Raw genomic sequence first — 23,395 nt, forward strand, 5'->3', positions numbered from 1 at the left:
GCCCGCCGCCCGCCGCCGCACAAGTACTTCTTTCTCCTCATCTCTCTCTATACTTTTTTCTCTCAGTCTCACTGTGTCTTGCCTCTTTATCACTCCCTCTCTGGTCTTTCTCGCTCTGTGTCTGTCTCTCCTCCTTTTTCTCTCTGTCTCTGTGTCTCTGCTCCCCCCACCCCAGCAAAGGGCTCAGGCATGAACCCATAGGCCCGACAACCTCCGTGGGGGCTGTTGACCTCAGGGCCCCTCCTCTGCCAGACTCTGGCCCACAGCTGCAGTTTTGAGGGGCAAAGGGTTGGGGGAGTTGTTGGCCTGTCCTTGTGCCCTAGTCTCCGTGGAAGTCGGCTTCTTGTCCCTACTGTCGCCCCAGAGCCTGCCTATTCCTGGGCCCCTGCCAGGCACCAGTCTGCCTCTTCCTCCACCCCAACCTTCCTGCTCTGAGGGGCCACTGGGAAACCACATCTGTCTAGCCACTCTTCCAGGCCCAGGTGGGGGGCTTGAGGTGGGGTGGGGAGCACTGGGGCCCAGTGACTCCTGGGGCTTCAGAGCAGTAGCTGCTCTGGGGTAACCTGGCGGACCCCGCCCAGGGCAGCCACAGAGAAGCGTCCTCCCACTACTGGCTCATGGCCACAGTCTTTTGTCAAAGGACTCAGAACTGACCAGAGGCCTGGTCTTCAGGAAATGGGCTCAAGTTGGCTATGAACCTGCATGACAACCACGCCTCTGTGCTTCACAGACCTTCCCCTTGTTCATCTTCACTTTGTGGGTAAGACATCAATACAGTCTCTGAACAAAATGAAAACATAAAACGTAGGCTTCAGTGCCATTTGCCTGTCACTGTCTTTTCTAGTCCCTTCTCAGAGGCCACCACACCATCTTGGAGTGCATCCTTGTAACCACCACCACCCCCCTTTTTAAATTGTAATTTAAATGAAGGTTTACAGAGCAAATTCGTCTCTCATTAAACAATTAATACACATACTGTTTTGTAACATTGTTTGCCAACCCCACAACATGTCAACACTCTCCCTTTCTTGACCTTGGGTTCCCCATTACCAGCTTTCCTGACCCCTCTTGTGTTCTCATCCTTGTCCCTGGGCTGGTGTGCTCATTTAGTCTCGTTTTGTTTTATGGGTCTGTCTAATCTTTGGCTGAAGGGTGAACCTCAGGAAGTGACTTCAGTACTGAGTTAAAAGGGTGTCCGAGGGCCCTACTGTCGGGGTTTCTCCAATCTCTGTCAGACCAGTAAGTCTGGTCTTTTTTTTGTGTGTGAGTTAGAAGTTTGATCTACATTTTTCTCCAGCTCTGTCTGGGACCCTCTATTGTGATCCCTATCAGAGCAGTCGATGGAGGTAGCTGGGCACAATCTAGTTGTGCTGAACTCAGTTTGGTAGAGGCTATGGTAGTTGTGGTCCATTAGTCCTTTGGACTAATCTCTCCCCTGTGTCTTTGGTTTTCTTCATTCTCCCTTGCTCCTGACGGGGTGAGACCAGTGGAGTATCTTAAATGGCCACTCACAAGCTTTTAAGACCCCAGATGCTACTCACCAAAGTAGGATGTAGAACATTTTCTTTATAAACTATGTTTTGCCAGTTGAGCTAGATTTTCGCTGAGACCAATTGCAATGCTTTTTCTATGCATTTAAATACATATACCTGTATCTATAATAGTGTTCTGTGGAATTTTCTTTAACTGTAACAGGTATCCTGCATGCATCCCTTTGCAACTTCTTGTTCACCTGTTTTCAAGATTTATCTGCAAGATACTTCGAGCTCATTCGTTTTAACTGCTGGGGTGTATTTCACTCTATGGGCACAAACCACTGTTTGGGGTCCACCCCCTACTGATGACTATTTCGTTGGTCTTCCTAATTTCAGCCCTGCGCTCACAGGCACGTGCACTTCTGCTCTAACAGATACAGGAGATGGTGCTTCAGAGCGCTGCATCCATGTCCACCCCTAGTAGCACCGGGTGGGAGTTCCCATTAACCCACCTCGTCACCAACCCTTGATATTATCAAACGTTTTCATTTTTACCAATTTGATCAATGCAATGCAGTGGCATTTCCTTGTTGCTTTAGTTTGTATGGGGATAAAGACTATGGCTGCCCACAATGTGGTGGAGGGGAGGTGGTGGCCTCTTGTCATGGGGAGGAGGCACAGAGGTGCCCAGAAGGTTGGGGGTGTGAAGCAGAGGCCCAGAGGCAGGGTGAGGAATATGACAGAAGACATGAAGTGTGACGATGACCATTACTAACCCCTGACTCAGTGTGCACATGTCATTCCAAATCTTTGCAGCAGTCCTGAGGCAGCAGTGATAGGATCCCACTTTTCAAAAAAGGAACTGAAGCAGAGAAATGACTTGCCTGAGGCTGCAAAGCTGGTGAGAAGTGAGCAGGAAAGGGGTTCAGGGATGCCAGCCCTAGGCCTTGCCTCAGCCCTGGGTTGACTTACCTACGTGTGCACAGTCTCACATACACACATGTACACGACTCACTGACACATGTGCATACAGACTCACCAAAACACATGTACACAACTTCACAGACACACATGTGTATGATTCACCTGCACCTCCACACACTACAGAATCCAAGTGTGCACCAAGAGACATGACACGTGTGCATGAGGACAGTCACCGACGTGCATACACGTTGGTCATCACCACTCCAGCTGCCCACTGTGGTGACTTTGGGACAATGTACCCACCTGGTTCCTCCCTTCCCTGACCCCCACCCTTCCCCTACTGGAGCTTCCTGGGACCATCGCCCAAGGACCTGACTTGCCCTGGGACCCTCATCTCAGGGTCTGTCTCTGAGGGACTCACCAGCAGACATGTCTGTAGGAGCCTGGCTCCCCTCAGAGTGGGGTGGGCACCCTGGGAGGAGCTGGGTGGAGGCCCGAAGACTGGCAGCCCTTTGAACAGGCTCACTATGTCTGTGTGCAGGGCGGACTGCAGGGGTGAAGAGGGGGCTGCTGTGCCATCTCTAGTCGGGGGTAGGGTGCTGACCTGGATTGGAGAGAAGTGGTTGGATTGGGGCCTTACTGGTGTGGACACGTGGAGGGTGAGGAGAAGAAAGGACTCTGGAGGACTCCCTGTGTTTCGTGGAAGGCAGAGCCATTGCCAGACATGAAACGGGGGAGCAGGGTCAGTGGTGAGTCGAGAGATGCCCACAGACCCCCAGCAGGAGGGTGAGTGCACCATGGGGTAGTGCATGTGGCATTCTGGGGAGGGCCCTGTGGGAGGTGTAGATTTGAGACGAAGTCTGGAGGCAGGAGTAAGGTGGTCCTGGGGGTGTTGGACAGGGTGGGGGGAGGGAAGTGGCACTCCGGAGGAGGGTGGGTGCAGATCCGGGGTTGGGGGCTTGGATGTTACCTTGTGGGCACTGGGAACAGAACAGTGACACAGTCAGATGAGAAAGAACCCCTGGGGGCCAGGGTGGGGGTGGGCTGGCGAGGGGAGTGTGAGACAGTCCTGGGACAGAGACAGAGATGGTTGGCAGGAGGGGTGGGGCAGCCTGGCCCCCTCCTATGTGTGAGCCTGGGTGCTGACTGCGATGGGACTAGGTGAGGGGCTGGGTGGGGCTGTGATGGCCCTGCTGCGGAAGGTGCCCTGACAGCACCCAGGCCAGGCCAGAAACAACAGCGACGGCAGCAAGGACACCAGTCCCACTTATGGGAACATGTCCCAGGCAAGCAACCTCTTACAGACTCCAGTGGATTCATTCCTTTGAACTCAGCAGCCCTACGAGTGTCATTAATGTCCCCAGCAATTGTGGAGCGCCAGGGGGTGCTAGGTGCTGGGGACATGGTGGTGAACAAAGCAGACCCCTGACTCTGGAGCTCACATTCACGTGGGAGATGCTGACAAGAAACAAGATGAGTAAGGAGACCCCTCAGTGTGTTAGAAAGGAGCGTCAGAAAGAAAAAGCAGAGAAGGGGAGTGGGGAGTGTGGGGGTACAATCCCTGAAGAGGGGTCATTAGAGTAAAGTCTTAGGAGGTAAACCCCTAGGCGGTCCAGGCAGAGGGAACAGCAGGTGCAAAGGCCCTGGGGCAGGAGCAGGCCTGGTGTATGAGATGCCTCCAGGAGGCCAGTGGGGCTGGAGCAGAGTGGGTGAGGGGAGGATGATAGGAGGCAAGGTCAGGAGGTCACGGGCCTTTTATGCTGTGGTAAGGACTTTGGCTTTTACCCTGAGGCCTGGGGGTACTGGGGGGGTTTTCAACAGAGTGGGGATGTGATGTGACTCAGGTTTGAACAGGAGCCCTCTGGCTGTGTGTGGAGAACAGGGGACCAGTGAGGGGACCACAACAGTCCATGTGAGAGACGATGGGGTCTTGGGTCAAGCTGGTGGCAGTGGAGGGTACGACGTGGCCGGATTCTGGATAGACCTTGAAGATGGAGCACTGGCAGCTGCTGACGAGTGAGGTGAAGGTGTGTGACTATTGCTGGCACCTGTCTTCAGATGAGAACACTGAGGCACAAGTGACTAGCTCAAGTTCTCAGGTAGTCAGTGGCAAGAATCGGTATTTTTTTTTTTTTATTGTACTTCAGGTGAAGGCTTACAGAACAAATAGTTTTTCGTGAAACAGTAGTACGCATATTGTTTTATGACATTGGTTAACAACCCTACAACATGTCAACCCTCTAACTTCTCAACCTTATTTTTTTGGTGAAAATACACATAGCCAAAGATACACCATTTCAAAAATTTCTACATACACAGTTCAGTGACATTGACTACGCTCTTCCAATTGTGCTGCTGTTCTCACTTAAGATGAAGGCTTACAGAACAAAATGGTTTCTCATTTAACAGTTACTACACATGTTGCCCTATCACAATGATTAACAATCTCACAACACATCAACAATATCCTTACTCAACCTTGTGTTCCCTATCACCAGCTTCCTTCTCCCCTTCTACCTTCTGGCCCTTGTCATTGGACTCCTGTGCCTCGTTAGTCCCATTTGGTTTCACGGGGCTGTCCACTCCCAGGCTGAACAGTGAACCTTGGAGGTAACTTCACCACTGAGCTAAAAGGGTGTCTGGGGGCCATAGTCTTGGGGTTTCTCCAGTCTCCTTTAGGCCAGTAAATCTGGTCTTTTTTTTTGTGAGTTAGAATTATGTTCTACATCCTTCTCCAGCTCTGCCCAGAACCATCTGCTGTGATCCTGGTCAGAGCAGTCAGCGGTGGGAGCCAGGCGCCATCTAGTTGTACTGGACTCAGTCCGGTGGAGGCCTTGGTAGCTGTGGACCATTAGTCCTTCGGACTAATCTTTTCCTGGTATCCTGTTCTCTTCATTCTCCCTTGCTCCCGAAGGGATGAGACCAGTGGAGTATCTTAGATGGCCGCTCACAGGCTTTTAAGACCCCAGACACTACTCACCAAGGTAGAATGTAGAACACTGTCTTTATAAACTGTGTTATGCCAATTGAGCTAGATGTTCCCCGAGACCATGGTCCCCATAGCCCTCCGCCCAGCAATTCAGTCCCTCAGGGTGTTTGGATGTGTCTATGGGGCTTCCATGACCTTTCCTTGTACAAGTTGTGCTAGTTTCCCCTGTATTGTGTACTCTCACCCTTCACCCAAGAATCGGTATTTTTATGTGAAGTTTGCTCTTTATGAATGTTGGCAGCAAGTTTTTAGCCGTTTTAGGTCTATATGGAACAAATTCAACTTGTCTGTGGACTGTGTGCAGACTGCAGGTTCTGCCTGAGAGATCTGCAGTGTCTGCTGGGGCTGGGGGGCAATGCGTGACTGCCCACAAGGCAGATCCAGGGGGCGGTCCACTCCCGAGCCTGGGCAGAGGGGGTTGGTTTGAGCATCCTGGGCCGGGGGCAGTGAATGTGTCTCAGGGTGAGGGAAGGGACAAGGTGAAAGTGTAATCTAGAGGCGGAGGGTTGCCCAGGGCCACACAGCTGGGGTGTGAGTACTGGCCATGGGGAACACTCCCAGCGAGGGCAGGACTGAGGATTCATGGGCACACATAGGTGCATGTGGGTACATGTGGGTGTACATGGGCCCTATCTATCTACACAGGCGCAACCCCAGCTGAGGGCATGTCTCAGACAGGCGAGAGTCATAGTGACTTGTCCTACTCGTGTGCATGTGTCTTGTCTTCATGAGACAGAAACCTAGCTCCAACAGGCCTCAGCAAGAAAGGGAATTTACTGGCTCATATAACAAGGGTGCTTCAGGTGCAGCTGGATCCAGGGGCTCAGATGATGTCATCAGGAATGTTTCTCTTTCCATCTATCAGTCTTCTTCAGTGTAAACATCAATCCTTCTGTGGTGTAGACTTCATTTCTTCTTGGTGAGAAGATGGCTGCAGTGGCTCCAAGTTCATATCCACCAGCTCAGCAACCCCAGCCAAAAGAGAGAGCCTTATTCCCAAGGGCTCTAGCAAAAGAACCAGAATTTCTCATAATTGGCCTGGCCTGGGTCATGTGCCTGCTCCTGAACTAATCACTTGACAGATTGGCCAGGCCTGATTTACACTCCCTCCCCTGAGCTGGTGGGTCAGTCCTACCTGGACCACAAGGAAGGAGTAGGAATGGTGGCCAGACAGGCAGATGTGCCAGGCCCCAGCCGCCCTCGCATCTTGAAGGGTCAAAGCAGGGCAGGAGAAACCCTGCCCAGCGTCCTGGGTTTCCACCTCACTGGGGACAACATTTGACGGCAGCCAGAGAGCCACAAGGGCTCCATCTGTGGAAGGGCGTGGGCTCTGGGCTCTTTCAGGCCTGGTGTCAACTCCTCACGCTACCACTGACTTCCTGGTCATCTTGGAGGAGCCCCCTCCCCTCTCTGAGCCTCAACTGCCTGTCCAGGGGGTGAGGGCCTGGGCCTAGGAGTCGCTGGCTGCTGACATGCCTGTCTTCTGGCCTAATGGCCGGATCCCACAGCGCCTGACTAGGATCCCACCTGCACACCCATGAGCCCCTGAGCCAGGGCAGGTCATGGGCCTGGCTCTGGCCTTGGCATCCCATGGCCCTGACCCACCCGACTGAGCTGTGGACTGTGCATGTCACTTGAGAGTCAACTGAGAAGATGGGGTCAGAATTCTCACCTTGCAGGGTGTTACCAGGGTTATGTGACAGAGAGCATGTGACATCACTTCAGGCCTGTCACATGGCAAGTGAGGCCCCTACCACTCTGCCCCACTCATAACAGCCCCACCTTCCCAGAACCCTCTTTCAGGGGCCAGCTGGGCCTGGAAGAGCGAGCGTGGCTGGCGGGAAGGTGCTGGGGCAGGGCAGCAGGACCAAGGAGGGTAGAAGAGTCAAGTGTGTCACAGCCGGGTTGGGCCTGGTGGGTAGCTCCCCGCCTGGGCTGTGTGGTGTGGGGCTTCTGGTCCCTGAGAGGGTTGGCAGGCCCTGCCTAGAGCCAGCAGCCTCAGTGTTCCCACCTGAGGTGTGGGTGCACCCTGGGGCCGGGCCCCCTCTCACCTCCTTCCGGCCACTAGGAGATGCTTGTCTGGTCTTATCAGTGGTGCCTCCTGACTCTGACAACCGTCTCTCCTTATCAGCAGCCCACCAGATGCTCCTGGGGGTAAGGGTGGCCCCGACCCAGCCAACATGTCCGCAATGCCCCCAGACCCTGGTGCCCAGACCTGGACTGCCCTCCCCAAAGGCACAAGTTGGCAGTGGCCATTTCCCCCACGGTTCCTTGTGCTGGGGGCTGGGTTGGAGGACTGGCCCTGACCTCCTGCCTTAGTTTCCTCTCCTGTGAAGGAAGCCCAGGAAGCAGAGGTTCCCAAAGGTGCTCCTCTCCTTTCTCTCCCATCCATAAGCCCGAGGTGGGAGGAGGGAGGCAGTCCTGGGAAGGAGCAGGCAGGTCTGGCCCATCCCCAGCCAGCCATGAGAGCTCCCTCTGCACCTCAGCACCCTGTTCTGAGCAGCACTATGCTTCTGTGTCTATTTGGGCCCAGAAGGTGGGTTTCTCTTCCTTCCACTTGGCCATCAGGAGCTGTTCTGGAAGGGGAGACCGGAGGCCCAGAGACACGAGGGGACTTGTCAAGGCCCAGTGCTGGCTCTGCCAGGCAGAAAGAGTATGGAGGACAAAGAGTGGTGGGTGTAAGGCCCCCTTGGGGCAGCTGGAACTGGAGAAAGTAGTGGGCCCAGCCCAGGGAAGGCTCTGGAATGGTGCCCAGCTGTGACCCAAGCCCGGCTGCTGAGGGGAGCCCCAAGGACCTAGAGTAGGGGGTGGGGGTATGTTTCCCTCCACCCCAGAGATTCTGAGAACCAGTCAAGATGGTGCTGATATGCACTATCGTCCACCTCATCATCCGTTCCACCATCTGATTAGGAAGCAAATTGCTTCATCTCATGCCACACCCATTACACAACAGTCCTGCTGGTGCCCGCCCACAGCCACCTGCCCACAGAAGGGCCCTCCCACCCTGCTACCCCTTCCCTGGGCCTGGCATCCAGGGCCCCCACAGGGCATCTCAAACAAATCCATGGACCCAGCCTGCAGGCCCTGCCCTGTGTGTCCCCTGTGTCCGGCACTGTAGACTACTGCAGACCCTGCCTGGCTTCCCTCCTTCTCCAGCTGCTCCTTCTCTGCCTTCTTTCTGGGCTCCTCTATTGCTGCTGAGTCTTCCGTGTGCTTTCCTTGTAACTTGGCCCTTTTCCCTGGTTCCATTCCCTCTCATAGGCCCGCTGGCTCCTTGGCTTCATGAGCCACCTATGTGCCGGTGAGCCCTCTCTTTATCTAGCCCAGACTGCTCTTAAGCCCCAGACCCAATGCACAGCTGCCCAGGGAGAGGCCTTCCAAGTCCCAACCTCCAAGGGCTCCAGACTTGTGACTCAGGAAATCCCAAACCAAGCTCACTAAGGTGTTGTGCCCAAACCTGCTCCTCCTGCCAGACTCCCACCTCTGCTGGGGCTCCACCGTGTGCCCAGTGACCCCAGGCAGAAGCTAGCTAATCATCCTAGACACCCCCTCCCCGGCATCCTGGCACAGCTCATGGTTGAGGCCAGCTGATTCTACCTCCCAAATCATCCCCTGATCTGTCTCCTCTTCTTCCTCTCTACTGACCCCACCCCTGGCTCAGCTCAGAGCCCATCCCCTCTCACCAGGACCTGGTTATGGTATCTGCCTCCTTCCCAGCCAACCTGCTTCATCCTGTTGACCCATCCTCCAGATAGGTCTCCCCAAAACAAATCTGAGTAGGTCACTTGTGAGAGTGATGATGGAGATGGCGGTGATGATGGTGATGTTAGTGATGGTCACAGTGGTGGTGGTGATGGTGGTGATGGTAGTGGTAGTGATGGTGGTGGTGATAGTGATGTTACTGATTGTCATAGTTATCGAGTGCTGCTATAACAGAAATATCATAAGTGGGTGGCTTTAACAAACAAATTTATTTGCTCACAGTTTAGGAGGCTAGAAGTCCAAACTCAGGCACTGGCTCTAGGGGACGACTTTCTCTTCTGTGAGCTCTAGGGGAAGCTCCTTGTCTCTTCAGCTTCTGTTTTCTGGTTTCTTGGAGATCTCCATGTCACTTGGCATTTTCCCCCACCTTTGCTTCCTTAACCTGCTCCTTTTATATCTTGTAACAGACTGACTCAAAACACACCCTACACTAATCCTGTCTCATTAACATAACAAAGACAACCCATTCCCAAATGGGATTTTAGCCACAGGCATAGAGTTTAGGACTTACAACACATATTTTTGCGGGACACAATTCAATCCATAACAGTGATGGTCACGGTGGTGGTGGTGATGGTGGTCTTGACGGTGATGTTAGTGATGATCATGGTGATGGTCATGGTGGTATTAGTGATGGTGGTCGTGATGCTGACAATGATGTTGGTGATGATACTGATGTTAGAGATGGTCATCGTGGTGGTGGTGATGTCGGTGATGTAGGTGATGCTAGTGATGATCATGGTGGTGACATTAGTGATAGTAGTGGAAAAGGTGATGGTAGTGGAAATGATGGTAACAGAGGGTCTTGCTTGGGTAATGATCTGGGAAGAGATAGAGTAGGGTTTGGGATTGGCCCTGATGCCTGCTCTGGGCCCCAGGACCCAGAGCTCTCGGAAAATTTGGGCTTCCAAGGTCTCTCCCTGGAGCTCTGGGAGAAGACCAGATTCCTGTACCCCGACCTGTCCTGCCCCTCCTACCCACCTTTCTATACCCACAGCCAGGAGCCCCTTTCATCCCCTGGAGGGAACTCAAGATCTTGACAGGGGTAAGAAGGGGAACATCAGAGGCTGCCAGTGGGTGGAGTAGGGCTGGGCAGAGAGGTAGCAGCCCCAGGATGGAAGATGCAAGGAGCAGGGAGTTAACCAGACTGCACTGGCCCTTTCTGCAGAGAATGAGGCCCCACAGGCTGAATAGTGAAGGTGACCTTCTGTATCCCCCAACCTGACCATACATCATTGGCTTTTGGGGGTCCATGCTGCACATCTGCTCAGGGACAGGAACCCCTGGCCTCAGGTATGGCAGGTGGGAGAACTGAACTGGACCTTGGCTGGAGACCAAGCCAAGAGAGAGGCAGAGCAGTGACAGAGAGCAGATGTGATGACACAGGGACACAGAGGCAGAGGGCAGCAAAGGAGTCAGAAAGGAAGGGGCCACACAAGGACTCTGAGGGCCCACATGACCTCTTCAAGGGCCAAGGGCCTGGCCCATGGAACACTGTGGGGACTCCCTGGCAAGCCAGGCACCAGTGCCTTCATCGCCATGCCTCATAAGCCCCAGCAGCCCCTGCTCGGGTGGGCTTGGGTAAGCTGGCTGACAGGCCGTCTTGGGGAGGATTCACTGCACCACAGGGGAGCAAAGGCCCTGGCCAGGCAGTTGCAGCTAGACCTTGCCCTCCCCAGTGGTGCCATGCTGGTGCAGAAGGACTGGGGCTGAGTCTGTGGAAGGTTCCTGGGGGGTGAGGGGTGTGGCTGCACCTGGCCCCTGTCCCCCAGCCCTCAGGTCAGCCTGGGCTCCTAGCCACCAGGCCATTATCTGGAGCCCCAGCTGTGGCCGAGGGAAGTGGCTGTTTCTCTCTGCTGTGCTGTCTCCCACATCAGACCCGGCGATAACGTGGGGAGAGTGTGGGGAGTGAGTAACACCTCGTGTCAGGGCATGCAGGGAGGCTGGGGAGCATGGCCATATGACTTCTGACCTCCTGGACTGGGTGGGGTGGGGGTATGAGGCAGTGTGGAGAAGCCCCACAGTCTATCCTTGTTCCTGCTGCGTCTGCACAGAGATGGCCACATGGGGGTGGGAGAAGGGGAAGAGCAGGGGTTGAGGGCCCAGGCTGCCCCTTCAGGGCTCCTGTTGCAGCCCTGTCCCCCATGAGCACTGTCCCTGAGGACAGATGTGTTTCTGCTTCGACCCAGGAGTACCCCAGGGCCTCAGCAGGGCCTAGCACACAGTAGATGCTCAGTAAACATGGGCTGACCCATCTTTGGGCCTCTTCTCAAACCTACCTCCACTCTCAAGTTCATCCTCCTGTGCTGAACCCCAAGACTTCCCCAAACTTCCTCCTCCTCCTCCGGGGGCCTCAGCCGCACTGTTCCCTCCGGCATCCATTATTCAATCACCAAGCCCATCAGGGTCTGTCTCCAACTCATCCTCATTCTCAAGGAGGACCTTGGACCCTGCCCCCTCAGGAGGCCGGTTGGGGGATCTCTGGAAACCACCAGTCTGGACACAGCCCCCCTGCCTGTGCCTTGAGGGCCTCCCTCAGACTCTATGGCAGGCAGCCCCCACCCCCAGCCTGCCCTGCGGCTGACCCCTGGTACGCTGCATGTCATCACACTGCAGCCCCCTCACTGGGACACAGCAGAGGGAACAGGGACTCATGCAGCAGACCCCTGGGAGCTTAGGGCTGGGGGCAGGCTCACCCAGGACTGGGGTCAGGTGAGCTGCTTCCAGAGAGCACACAGTGTCCCCAGCACCCCCTGGCCGCCCCGCCCACACCCCCACCTCCTCAGCCAAGGCCCGGTGCTTCCCGAGCTGGGCTAATTAAGGGCCCTACTCCCTTATCAGCCAAATGCTAATTAGTCTTTTTAATCAGGCCTGCCTGTGTGGGTGCCTCTCCTTTAAGGCACAGGGAGGGCTGGTGGGGTAGGGGGATGTGGAAGGCTAGGAGACGTGGCCTTATCCCTCCTCACTAGGCCCCCACCACACAGGTCCCCACCACGTGCTCACACATTAGAGTCCTTGTGGGCCGAAGGGGCGCTCAAGTTGGTGGGGTCTTTCCTCCAGGACCTGGTGAACCTCTGCCAGGAACGCCACCCTTCCTCCCCCTGGCAAACACTTATTCTCTCTTCAAGACCTTGCCCAGGCAGCCCCTGGGCAGGAGGCCTCCTCTGACCCTTGCTGTGGCCACCGGAGGACAGACATGGCTGGACCAAGAGGGTTGGGAGATCATTTAGTGGGTCAAGGGTGCCCACTACACACACGGCTGTGAGTGGGGCTGGCCTTGATCTCCGGAAGGCAGCCCTGAAATGCTAAACCCTGTGTGGAGGCTGCCCAGGCAGAGGTGGCAGGGAGGCCCAAGCCCTGGATCACCAAGGGGACTCGCACTGAGATCTGAGGGGGCCACCTTGATGGGAGCTCTGGGTCTAGTGAGCTTCTCTGCAGAAAGGGGTGATGAGCCCCACCTCCCATCCCACCTGGTCCTGGAGGAGAGACCCCACCAACTTGAGTGCCCCTTCGGCCCACAAGGCATACCAACCCTGGATATACCCAGTCTCCACCCTGTGCCCTTCTGACCTGACACCCCCTTCTTCACCTCATTCACAGACACTTCAGAGACAGAACAGAAGCTGCCCCTTCTCCTGCCCTGGGCCCCTAGGCCTTCCCGTTTATAAGACTTTATCTATCAAAAATATATTAACCCAGAAGCCTGTTTCCATCAGAGTCTCGATTCCAGGGACATTTCCAGATAAGCCTTATCTCATTGCTGGTGCATTAGCCCCGCTGGTCGGGGGCCTGCCAATCTCGGCTGCCCCTCCTGCCCGCCTGGTCTGTGATTTCACTCTGTGTGGGTGGGCAGGCGGCCCCATGCCTACCCCACCCCTTGGCCCAGAGCAGGGCCCAGAGGACATCTCATTTCCAAGGACACTCCCCAGACATGGAGTGGGATGCAGTGACGTCACTAGGGGGCTATGAGGGGTATGGACTGTACTGTACTGGGTAACACTGTCAGAGGAGGCAATGGGTTTTTTGGTTTATTGTGGTTAATTAGCACGGGAAGATGACACCATGAGTTACTGCACTAGGTGACACCAACCCTAGTGACACCACTGGTGGGACGGGACCCTGGAGTCATCCAGAATGAGGGCTCAGATCCCCGTTCTACCTGAGGCACTTCCTCCTCACCTATAAAATGGGGATGATGTTCCCCACGCACCTCTTAGTATGGGCGCATGTGTAGGCGGCTGCATGGGGCCCCCACAGCCCTCTCTTCTGTCAAATATGAACAGCCTGTGACTGACCGAGAGCTCTGGGTGCCCACCTGAGAGTGCCAGGGGGTGTGGAAGGTTGGGAGCAGGCAGGGCCTTGGTGAGATTTGTACTTAGAAAGATACCTCAGGCAGCTCTGAGGTGGAGGTGGGCTGAGCTGGGCAATGGGCAGGGAAGGGGCACGCCTGCCCATGTCTCTGCCCGTCAGAACTGCTGGGCGCCACTCCTACCCCATGCTGCCCACCTGCCCTGGCTGTGCTGCACCTTCGAAGGCTTCTTGGCCCGGCCTGACCCAGTTGACGGGCGCTCAGGTTTCGGAGATGCTGGCTGATAGAGGCCTCTCCTGGGGCAGTAGGCTTTGCGCTCAGGCCACAATGGCTGGACCCACCTCATCACAGGCTCAGGGAAGCCCAGAGGCTTCTGGGAGTCACACACTTGCCCTTCTCTGCTCTATGTCTGTGTCCTCCATCTGAGCCTGTCTGCTTCCTGGGGCTTTGAGGAGTGTCTTCAGGTGAGACGTGGGGCGGGAGAAGGGTGAGGGGTCCTCACAGAGGTCCTGGAAACAACAGCCCCGTTGGGGCTGTGCTGGGCTGAGAGCTCCCATATCACTCCCTGAGGGGTATCAGGCCTGCCCTGCACCTCCCAGTAGGAGGACAATGTCCAGTGGCCCACTCCCTGGGCTGCAGTTATCAATGATGGCCATATGGGATGAAAACCTGCCCATGCCAGCTCTGTGCAAAGCTGGGGCCTGGCTAACTCTCTAATCCCCAGAAGAACCTAGGAGGCAGCTGCCTTTATTCGCCCCATTGTATAGATGGGAAAACTGGAGCACAGAGGCTGGGGAACTTGCCAAGGTCACATAGCTGGTCAATAGTGGGGCCAGAATCTGGCTCCAGAGTCCACCCTGTGCCCCCAAGACCTGCCCCAGAACGAACCCTCATTTACTGAGCCCCATTCTATGCCCATCGCGATGGCTCCACTGGGTCACTGTAACCCCATTTGGAGAGTGAGGAACTGGCAATGCAAACAGGGGCAGTGAGACAGGGTCCTGTGGCTGAGCACAGGGGTACTCAGCCTAAATTCACAGGAGCCTTGATGGGGGCAGGGCACACCTGTGCTTGGGGAGCAGGAGCAGACCCGCTGTGGCTCCCATGGTGACAAGTGATGGTGGATGGGGGTTTCCTCGGGCCAGAGGCAGAGTCCCTGGGAGCCGAGTTCAAAACCCACTTGGCCCCTCACTGACAGGTTCCCATCTGTGAGGTGGCTACAGCATCCACCTCAAAAGCTCAAGGAGCCATGGGTGTGGCCAGCACAGGCCTGGCCCCCAGTAGGTGGTCACGAGAAGGCCTTTCCTGCTCCCCTGCTGGAACCCTGGGCAGTTTGGGCTGCCCAGCTCCAAAACAGAGAGAATAGATCATGCTTTCCACAAACAGCCGGAATCCTCACTTGGGGGCCCTCGTGTCTCCCTGGGGCTGCCGCATGAAGCCCTCCCTCTGCAGGTGGCCTGGCCTGGCAGGCATCAGGTGGCCTGGCTCCAAGAGGGCTCTGCCAGTCTCCTGCAGGTAGAGTGGCCCCTCTGTGCCTGTTTGCTCACTGTGAGATGGGGGCTACCCCTCCTTGCAGGGCTGGGCTAACGGTTAAACAAGAGGTGCTATGGCTCATTGTAGGTGTTCGCTCAGGTGGTGGTAGTGAGCTCCTGGGAGCTGGGGGGATGGCTCCCCAGAGAACTGAGATAAGCGTCACACCCTACGCCCTGGTGTCTACATGGGCCCCTTGATTCAAGTGAAATGATCTGCAGAGACCTCGCCTTGGCTGCCCTGACTGGCATGCAGCCCACGCACATCCTGTTGAATGTCCTCCTGAAGAGACTGAGTCACCAAGCAGAGTGGCCGCTCATGGTCCCAAGGCTTAGAAGCAGCCAGGTCCGGACCCTTGGCTGCAAGGCCCAGCCCATCTGCCCAGCGCTGGCTGCTGATGCCTGCGTCCCAGAGGGGAAAGCTAGCCTTCGAGGGGCTCTGCCTTCTGCCAGCGAGTCCAACCAGGGGCTGCCACCCCCACCACTGCACAAGGGGATAGCATGTCCCATCACGCCACTCCTTTCCCTTTCTGCCTTTGGCTCTGGGGCTTACTCACCCCAAGTCATTTGATCACAACCTATCCCTATTAGTATTTTCAATGCCATTTTTGCAAATTAAAGCACAATGTGCAGATTACCCAGATAAAAGGAGGCCTCTGCGTCTGTCTGGAGGCCAAACAGAAGAATGTTGGAACATTTGTTCATCCTACAAATGTCTTTAAAAGCTTTGATTTCCCCTCAATCAGCGAGTTCCACCATTTCGCTCTTTTCTGAGTATCAGACAGCTTGGGGTAAAGGGGTGAGGTGGTCTGTGGGGGCAAGGGTGCAATAAGCATGGGGACCCTTGGGGTCAAAAGGGGTGGGTTCCGGCTTCCCAGAGCCCTGCCCTTTGGGGAGAGTGTGGGCCCCAAACTTCAGGGCAGGGGCCCAGGGGTCCTGTGCCTGGATGGGGGTGACCTGTCCTGGTTGGCACACTAGGAGTGTCCCTGAAGGTAGGGCAAGGGGTTTCCCCATCCTGCCCTAGCCCTCCATGGCACCCCTCACCACGGCCCCTTCACCTGACTGCCCTCAACTCCCCAAGGAGCACCTGCTGCTCCCCAAACCCTCGTGGGTGCCTGTCTCAGGCCCACATGGGGCCCTTCCCGGCAATGTCTTCCTTGGGCTTGCTGCCCAGGGAGCCCCCTCCTTCCTCATGAACCACACGGCCTGGCCTAGGGCCATCTCTTCCTGAGGACCCCTTCAGCCCACTGGGTCCCTTCCCCCACCCTGCCTGGGGCAGAAGCCCTGATAGTACTCTCAGCACCCCCTCGGGGAGGGCTGGGGGTCCCCAGTCACAGCACAGAGACCAGCAGAGAAAGCTGGGGCCTCAGGACATTTATTTGCAGCTTCCAAGTGCCGAGCCGCCTAGGGATGGGGTGGGGATGGGCTACAGATGGCCACCAGGAGGGCAGCCTCCTGGGCACCAGCCCCTCCAGCAGAAGCCCAGTCCTGGCTGAGCTGGGAGCTGAGGTGACATGTGCTGCCTCCTGGCGGAGGATGCATGGGGCTGGAGCTGGTTCTCACTTTGGGCTCTCACCGCAGGCATGGGGAGAGGCCGAAGGTCCAGAGGCACTTGTGGGGGGCATTGGCACTGCGGCCCCAGTGGGGGTTTGGCGCTCAGGAAGACTGAACCATGCGCTTGTGGGTGTCGAAGACGTAACGCTTGAAGGTCAGGCTGAGTGTGACGGGCTGTGAGGGCTCCGGCCGCTCCATGCCCTCCTCCTCCCTGGCCACCTCCCCTCGGCCGGCCCGGCCTCGCTTCTTGAGGACTGGCGCCAGGATCTTCTTGGACTCAGGGCTGAGGCCACCTACAGGGCACAGAGAGGAAGAGCCTGTCACTTGGCTGCACTGGAGGCCCACAGCCCATCTGCCACCTGCCACCTGGGTGTGCACTCATGGGCCCAACTCCACACCCCGCCCTGTCTCAGCAACACCCTTACCCCACCTCCTCCTGAGCTGGGACCTTAGTCCCTGTGGTGCCCGCCCAGCCTCTACACGCTAGTCCCTGCTACTGTCCCACCCGCCTCCTGGCTCCCTGCCTCGGTCTTTCTGCATCCTGCCCTGATGGATCTGCCCATGTCCTCCCCTGCTCTGAGGAGGTCCACTGGCCCCAGTGCACTTGGGCCAGGTTCCAAGCCCCTGAACTTGGCGTGTGAGGCTCCCTGTGCTTGGTCCTCTCTAAGGGCCCCTGCAGATCTGTCCTCCACCCTTCTAGGGCCTGGAAGCTGATCTCTGTGGACGCATCACTGGCTGCGCCCTCAGGCTTCTGGCTGGGTTCAGACAAGGGAGCACCAGCAGACCAGAGGGCAGCAGGTGCTCACCCCCTGGCTCCTGTGGCCAGAGCTCCCATTGGGGGCTCCTCTCCCTTGGCTCCTGCAAACGGTTTTCATACCACCCCTTATTGGTTCCTTTCACCCTGCCCACGTCTCCGTGCATACCGCACCATCCAGCACCCCCCAGGTGAGCCACCTGGTGGAAATATTCCTGTTGGGGCCTTGAGCATGCACCCCCCCAGGCCCAGCTGGCGTTATCGCCCAGAGCCTTTGTGTGCACTCCCTGCCGTGCTGAAGCTGTGGCCGTCCCTGGACTCCTGGTCACACCTACGGGCTTCTGCATATGCTGGTCCCTCAGCGGGAACACCCTTCCCCTTTCCCTCCCCAGTGAACACAGTCCCTTAAACAGGAGGCTGCGAGACCCCTTTCCCTGGAACCTCCACTTTTGAGGGGTCTGCTTGGTGCTGGCACAGGTAGCCAGTGGCTGGGAAGAACCTTGGCTTGGTTGGCTTCTCTGTGCACAGAAGTCCCTGCAGGGCTCACGGCTCCCTGGAGTCTGGGGAGTAGGCAGCCTAGGCTCCAGATCAGCTCTGTCAGGGGCAGGGATGCCCAGAGGGTGGTGGCTGATGGGATTGCTACTGGGGGCACAAAGGAGCTGCACAGGCAGACGCCCTCCTACACAGGGCCTGAGTGGTACGCCCTGCCACACATCTGTGGCACCTGTAAGACTGTCCCTCCCCCCAACCCCCCCGCCATAAGCAGTCGGCTGTGAAGCTCCCACCCCAGCTGCAGTGCAGAGAGGGCCTGGGCCTTTGCATCCTAAGCAGAGGCTGTGCAGGGCTCTCAGTCCAGGCCCTCAGGGCGTGATTGCCACAGATGGCGGTAGCCCTCTGTACAGATTAGAACAAGGGGGCCAAAGAGGGTAGTGCCTTGCTCCAGGCCCCGCAGCGAATGGGAAGGCCAGAGTCTGAACACCAGACCTGAAGGCAAATGTCAGCCACTGCTCCTGCTTGCAACCCTGGTGTCACAGTGGTTGAAGCGCTCGCCTGCTAACTGAAAGGCCAGTGGTCCAAACCCACCAGCCGCTCTGCAGGAGAAACGTGGCAGTCTGCTTCCGTAAGGATTTATAGCCTTGGAAACCCTATGGGGCAGTTCTGCCCTGTCCTATAGGGTTGCTATGAGTTACAATCGACTCAGTGGTAGTGGGTTTGATTTTGTGGGGGGCTCCTGCTTGCCTGTCCTGGCAGGGATCCACCCCCATACTGGGTTTCTGGAGATGGTTCTGGAGGGGAGTGTAGATTGTGAGAGCATCTTGTACCGGCCCTATAGCTTAGCTCCCGGATGCTTGGAAAGGTGATGAGGAGGCTAGTCCAAGGAGCATCTGTAGCATGAGCCACAGAGATGCCAAGGACAACCCTGCCCTATCCCATGAAGGCCTTGGTTTCCCTGACTGCTCTTCAGTACAATGTATGCAGCCTCAATTCCCCTGGGCAAGACCTGGGAACACAGTTGAATTTAATGGGGTCACATGGGTGGGCCTGACTTCTGGAAGCAGCAGATGAGGTTGCCCACAGTAGTGCCTGTGACAGGGAGTATGGAACTCATGGCATAAAGGATTTTACCAGGCCTTCCTCCCTGGGCAGCAAGCCCCAGTGCTGTGTCTAATTTGCAGGCTCTGCACCCAGCTAATCCGCCCTCCCCCTGGGCTTGGGCTGTGGTGGGCCAGGGTGGGGGGGTGGGGGGTATGGGAATGGCCCTTAGCCAGGCCCTGGAGCAGTCGCCAGCCGGTGGGTATCTGCATCCCTGAATCAGATCGCAGCCTTCCCTCTGCAAACAGAGAAGGGGCTGGCACCAGAGCCTGACAAATGGCATGGTGGCCCGTCTCTCTCTGGTGCCAGGAGGTCTGATGGCTGCAGCAGCCTGGGGCTCCCCGGCGTCTCCACGGGGCTGGGGAGACAGGCGTGGCCCAATCTGCAGCCCATCTCGCCCGTGAAGGCTCTCGTTACACACAATGCATACCTTGCATTGCCCGAGCTGGGCAGAGCCGGAAAACCTATCTGGCCTGGCGACGACATGGCCACTGCACTGCTCTTCTGAGGTGGCAGCTCACTCACCCTCCTCCCTTACTAGGCAGCCTGGGACCAATGCCCCAGAACGCCTCTACCACAGGCCCGCCCACAGCTGCGGGGCTGCTCAGACTCCTAGCAAATGTCACCAGGAGATGGCTGTCTCCTCTGTGGCCATTTTTGTTTCAGCCAAGTGGCCAGCGGTGGGAAGAGGCGAGCTCTGTGTTGAGGTATCTGGAGCCAGAGCCTACCACCCTCGCGAACAGACTTGTCGGCATGCCGCCCCCTGGGCCATGTGTTTCTCCCAACTTGCCTTGTGTCTTTTACTCAAAAACACACATGGAATGCTCTAGGCACGGGGAGACAGTGGGGAGAGCACGCCAGACAGGGTGCTGGCTCCTGTGGAGTTTAGCAGTTGACTAAGGGAGCAAGCAGGCAGGATGGCCAGATAGGGCTAAGTGCAACCAAGAAAGGACCCTTGGGTGTGGGGCAGGGCGGGCAGGGCCCCCAGTGAGAACAGAGGTGGGAGCAGGCCACACAGAGCTCCAGCGGGAAAGGTCTCCAGGTAGAGGGAGTGAGCTTGACCTTCAGGGACAGATGGAAGCCTGTGTGGCCCTGTGTAGGGGAACAGGGTCCCAGGGCTCCAGGCCACTTCGGCTCACTGACTCCATCACCGGCGCTGTGAGCAGGCTCCACACGGGGTGGATCAAAGCAGTGAGGGGTGCTAGGTGCGGATGGCCTAGGGTTCAGAGGGTGGGGACCACCAAGGTGCTGGATACCCAAGAGGTCTGCCTGGAGCTGTGTGTGAACTCTGGGCCAGATCTAATGTGGCTGATGGCTGATTGCTCGTCTGCCTGACCATCTTGCCAACAGACCCTGACCTTCCCTGTCAGCCTGGGGACACAGAGGCAAACAGGACAGGCCCCTACTTACAGGGAGCCAACCTTCTGCTCAGAACAACCACTGGGACTGCCCCTCACCATGCTGGCAATAACTTCACTGGTAGCTTCTGTGGGCATGGGCCAAAGTGGTATGGGCTCAGTTCCCAAACAGCCCACCCTGCTCCCAGGCCGAGGGGCAGGGGCTGTGGCACCCGCTGTCTGGGGAATGGGGGTCCCAGCCTACCTGCCTTTCTGCATTCACTGGAGTACGGGGGGAGCTGGGTGCCATGGCCCCTCACCTCTCACCTGTTTCCATCTCTTTCCACATGACCTGGGCCCTGTACTACCTCTGGCCACACTCTGTCCCTCCGAAAACCTCAGACCATGCTCCCCCTTGCTCATGCCCCTGACCCTCGATGTTCTCAGACACACCAGGTACACATCCACCCCTGGGGCCTCTGCACGTGGCAGATTCATCTCCAGATGTTCCAACAGCTGCAGGTCTACCTCCTTCGAGTCACGATACAAAATGCCATTTCCCTATGAGGCTTCTGTGACTACCCTGTTTAAAATTGCAACTCCCAAGCCCTCCTGACTCCCTCCTTACCTGGCTCTATTTTCCGATAGTTCTTATCACCCTCTGACATCTGCCATCATTTCCTCCCTTTGATGTTTACTGTCTGCCCCTGCTCAAATATATGTTCTAGCCGGCAGAGATTTCCCTGTTTATTCACTGCTGCACCCCAACACCTAGAACGATCCTTGGCTCAGAGAAGGAGTTCAGAGGACACTTGTTGAGTGAATAAGCAATTGTGAGACAAGACTTGGTTGGGCTGGTTCCAGAGCACCCACAGAGCAGGCCCTTAAGCACCGCTGTAAGAGAGTGGCAGGGACAGGCTCCGCAGACAGTCATGGCCTGGAACTGAGATGGCCAAAGACTGCACAAATTTGTCCATGGCACGAAGGACTATATCATCTCATTTAATCCTGACAACACAGCGTGGAGGAAACTGAGGCCCAGAAGAGTTAAGGAGCTTGCCCAAGTCACATAGCCACTATGAGGCAGAGCTGGGATAACCAAGGCTAAATGCCTCCAAAGTCTGTGTGCTCCACCGAGTGAGCTGACCTGACTTGTAATAGCTAAAAAACGGCTCTGCAGTCAAGGGGGGTGGTCAAGACAAGTCTAGCATCCATGTACTACAACAAAATGTTCTGAGGTGAATAAAAATGATGGCTGAAAAGAGTCTGCTACACAAAGAAAGGCTTAAGTTATAATGTTAATTAAAAAAATACAGAAAGAAAAAATTTTGGGAGCATTCTCCTGCAACTCTGGGATGCAGAGAAAAGGACTGGAAAGCTGTTATGAGGCCACTGGTGGTCAGGAGTGGGGTGATCAGCAATGCCCGGCTCCACTTCCTAACAGGGGATGTCTAATCACAGGCCACACTCGTTTGGTCACCTGGGTCAGTCCTGAGCCCAGAGAAGGCATTGGGTTCACCCACTGCAATCTGGTGGGACTTGCTGGTTTCCATAGGAGCGGGAGAGGGAAGAGAGGAGAAGCCCAGAGGATCAGGGGAGAGAGTGGAAGGGCCTTCTGGTTGCTGAGAGCACACAGTCACCCCTGGGCCAGGTGATGTCCCCTCTGCGGCTCTCTGATAGCAGGGAAGCTCTCACAGCACCTGACCTCCTCAGTCTCCCTCAACCTGACTCCCTGCTCTCCTTCCTTGCTGTCCCACCTGGTGCAGCAGGCCTCCATGGAGCTCTCACCTCCAAGCTAGCCTCCTCCCTGGCCTTGCCCCCAGCTGCCAGAGGGACTGCTCCAAAATCCATGTTGGTCCCGTCCACAGCTGTCTCACTGTGAGAGGACAGTCTCTCCTCTCACTTGGCACTAAGGGCCCTACACCATCTTGCACCTGCCTCTCTATCTCCTGTTCACCCTCTACAAACCACACACCATGCTCCAGCCACAAAGAAACTGAGCAAGGCCTCAATGCACTCATGCCTCTGAGCACAGTTCCCTCTGTTTTGAATGTTCTTCCCTGCCAGCAGAGCTGGTCCTCCCGGGAGCCGTCTTCAGCACCACCCTGGCAGGGTCCCTGTGTGGCCTGTGCGAGGACGCCTCAGTGCTGGCACTGGGCCTGGCACACGGGTCAGGAGTGTCTGCAGCACCAAACAAAGAGTGCATGAGCATGGCCTCGACAGGTGTGTGGACAGCAGAGGAAAACCCTGAAGTGGCCTGAGGGGACAGCACAGGCTTTGACATTGGCCGACCAGGTTGAAATCCCAGCTCCCGTGGCTTTCTATGTGACCCTGGGTCTGTTCTCTACCTGGCAAGGTCACCATGAGGGCTAAATGAGAGACCTAGGACCCCAGCAGATGTCCCCACCCCCCTTCCACCCGAATCTCAGAGCCCAGCTACCAGCCCCACTTCTGGACAAGCGCAGCCCCCGTGATGCAGGGGGTATAGCCGTGACCCTGGGGTGATGCTCTACCCAAGGCTTTCCTTGGGAACACTCTCCCAGGACCGGGCTGGCCCTTTCTCACCGACCACTAGCTCCACACAAAGGCACAATGGGCTGATGGCCGCTCTGGGCCTGGCCTGGGCTCAGGGTAATCAAGGAAGAATGTGAGAAGCACAACTATTTCCCAAGCCCTAGCCGGCGGGTGCCGCACTGACACGGCGATCAAAGGCCGGCAAATTGCCTCCAATTGCTGGCGTCGCTTTCATGTCGAGGGCCAGACTGGAAGAGGGGTCTCCATGCCGGTGGGCAGCTTGCACCCCCCAGTGGGAACCGAGCCCTCGCAAGCAGCATGGGGTCATCAGCCCCGTTGGTGGCCCCATGGGGCTATGGCCAACTCCAGCCACTCAGCACTCTCCCTTCTAACAAGCGGCTTGGAAAAGCCTGGGATAACAGAGCTGGAGCCAGGGGGAGGGCTCTGCTAGGGATCAGCACCGTGCTGGTGACTGATGAGACAGGGGCACAGAGGGACATGCGTGGCAGCTGGATGGTCACAGAGGCCCTGAATCCCGCTGGGCCCCAGGCTGGAAAGGCTACTGGGACTTGGGGGCAAAAGGAGCTGCCAGAAGGAGGAGCCCCCTCAGTGCCAACAGGGCTTCAGAATAGTTTCATCTGAAGAAAGGGCTCTG

General features: G+C 56.7%; 1 protein-coding gene across 1 annotated transcript in view; it reads right to left on the minus strand.

Moving 5' to 3' along the window:
- Positions 1 to 16,528: 16,528 nt before the first annotated feature.
- Positions 16,529 to 23,395, minus strand: part of EEFSEC (eukaryotic elongation factor, selenocysteine-tRNA specific) — a 297,040-nt gene continuing 290,173 nt past the window's right edge. Inside the window, exon 7 of the mRNA XM_004368396.3 lies at positions 16,529 to 16,835. Within this exon, the coding sequence (XP_004368453.1) occupies positions 16,645 to 16,835 (191 nt within the window). The 3' untranslated portion in view covers positions 16,529 to 16,644. The remainder of the gene's footprint in view (positions 16,836 to 23,395) is intronic.

Source organism: Trichechus manatus, unplaced genomic scaffold (genome assembly GCF_000243295.1).
Source record: "Trichechus manatus latirostris isolate Lorelei unplaced genomic scaffold, TriManLat1.0 scaffold00001, whole genome shotgun sequence".
NCBI classification, from domain to species: Eukaryota; Metazoa; Chordata; class Mammalia; order Sirenia; family Trichechidae; genus Trichechus; species Trichechus manatus.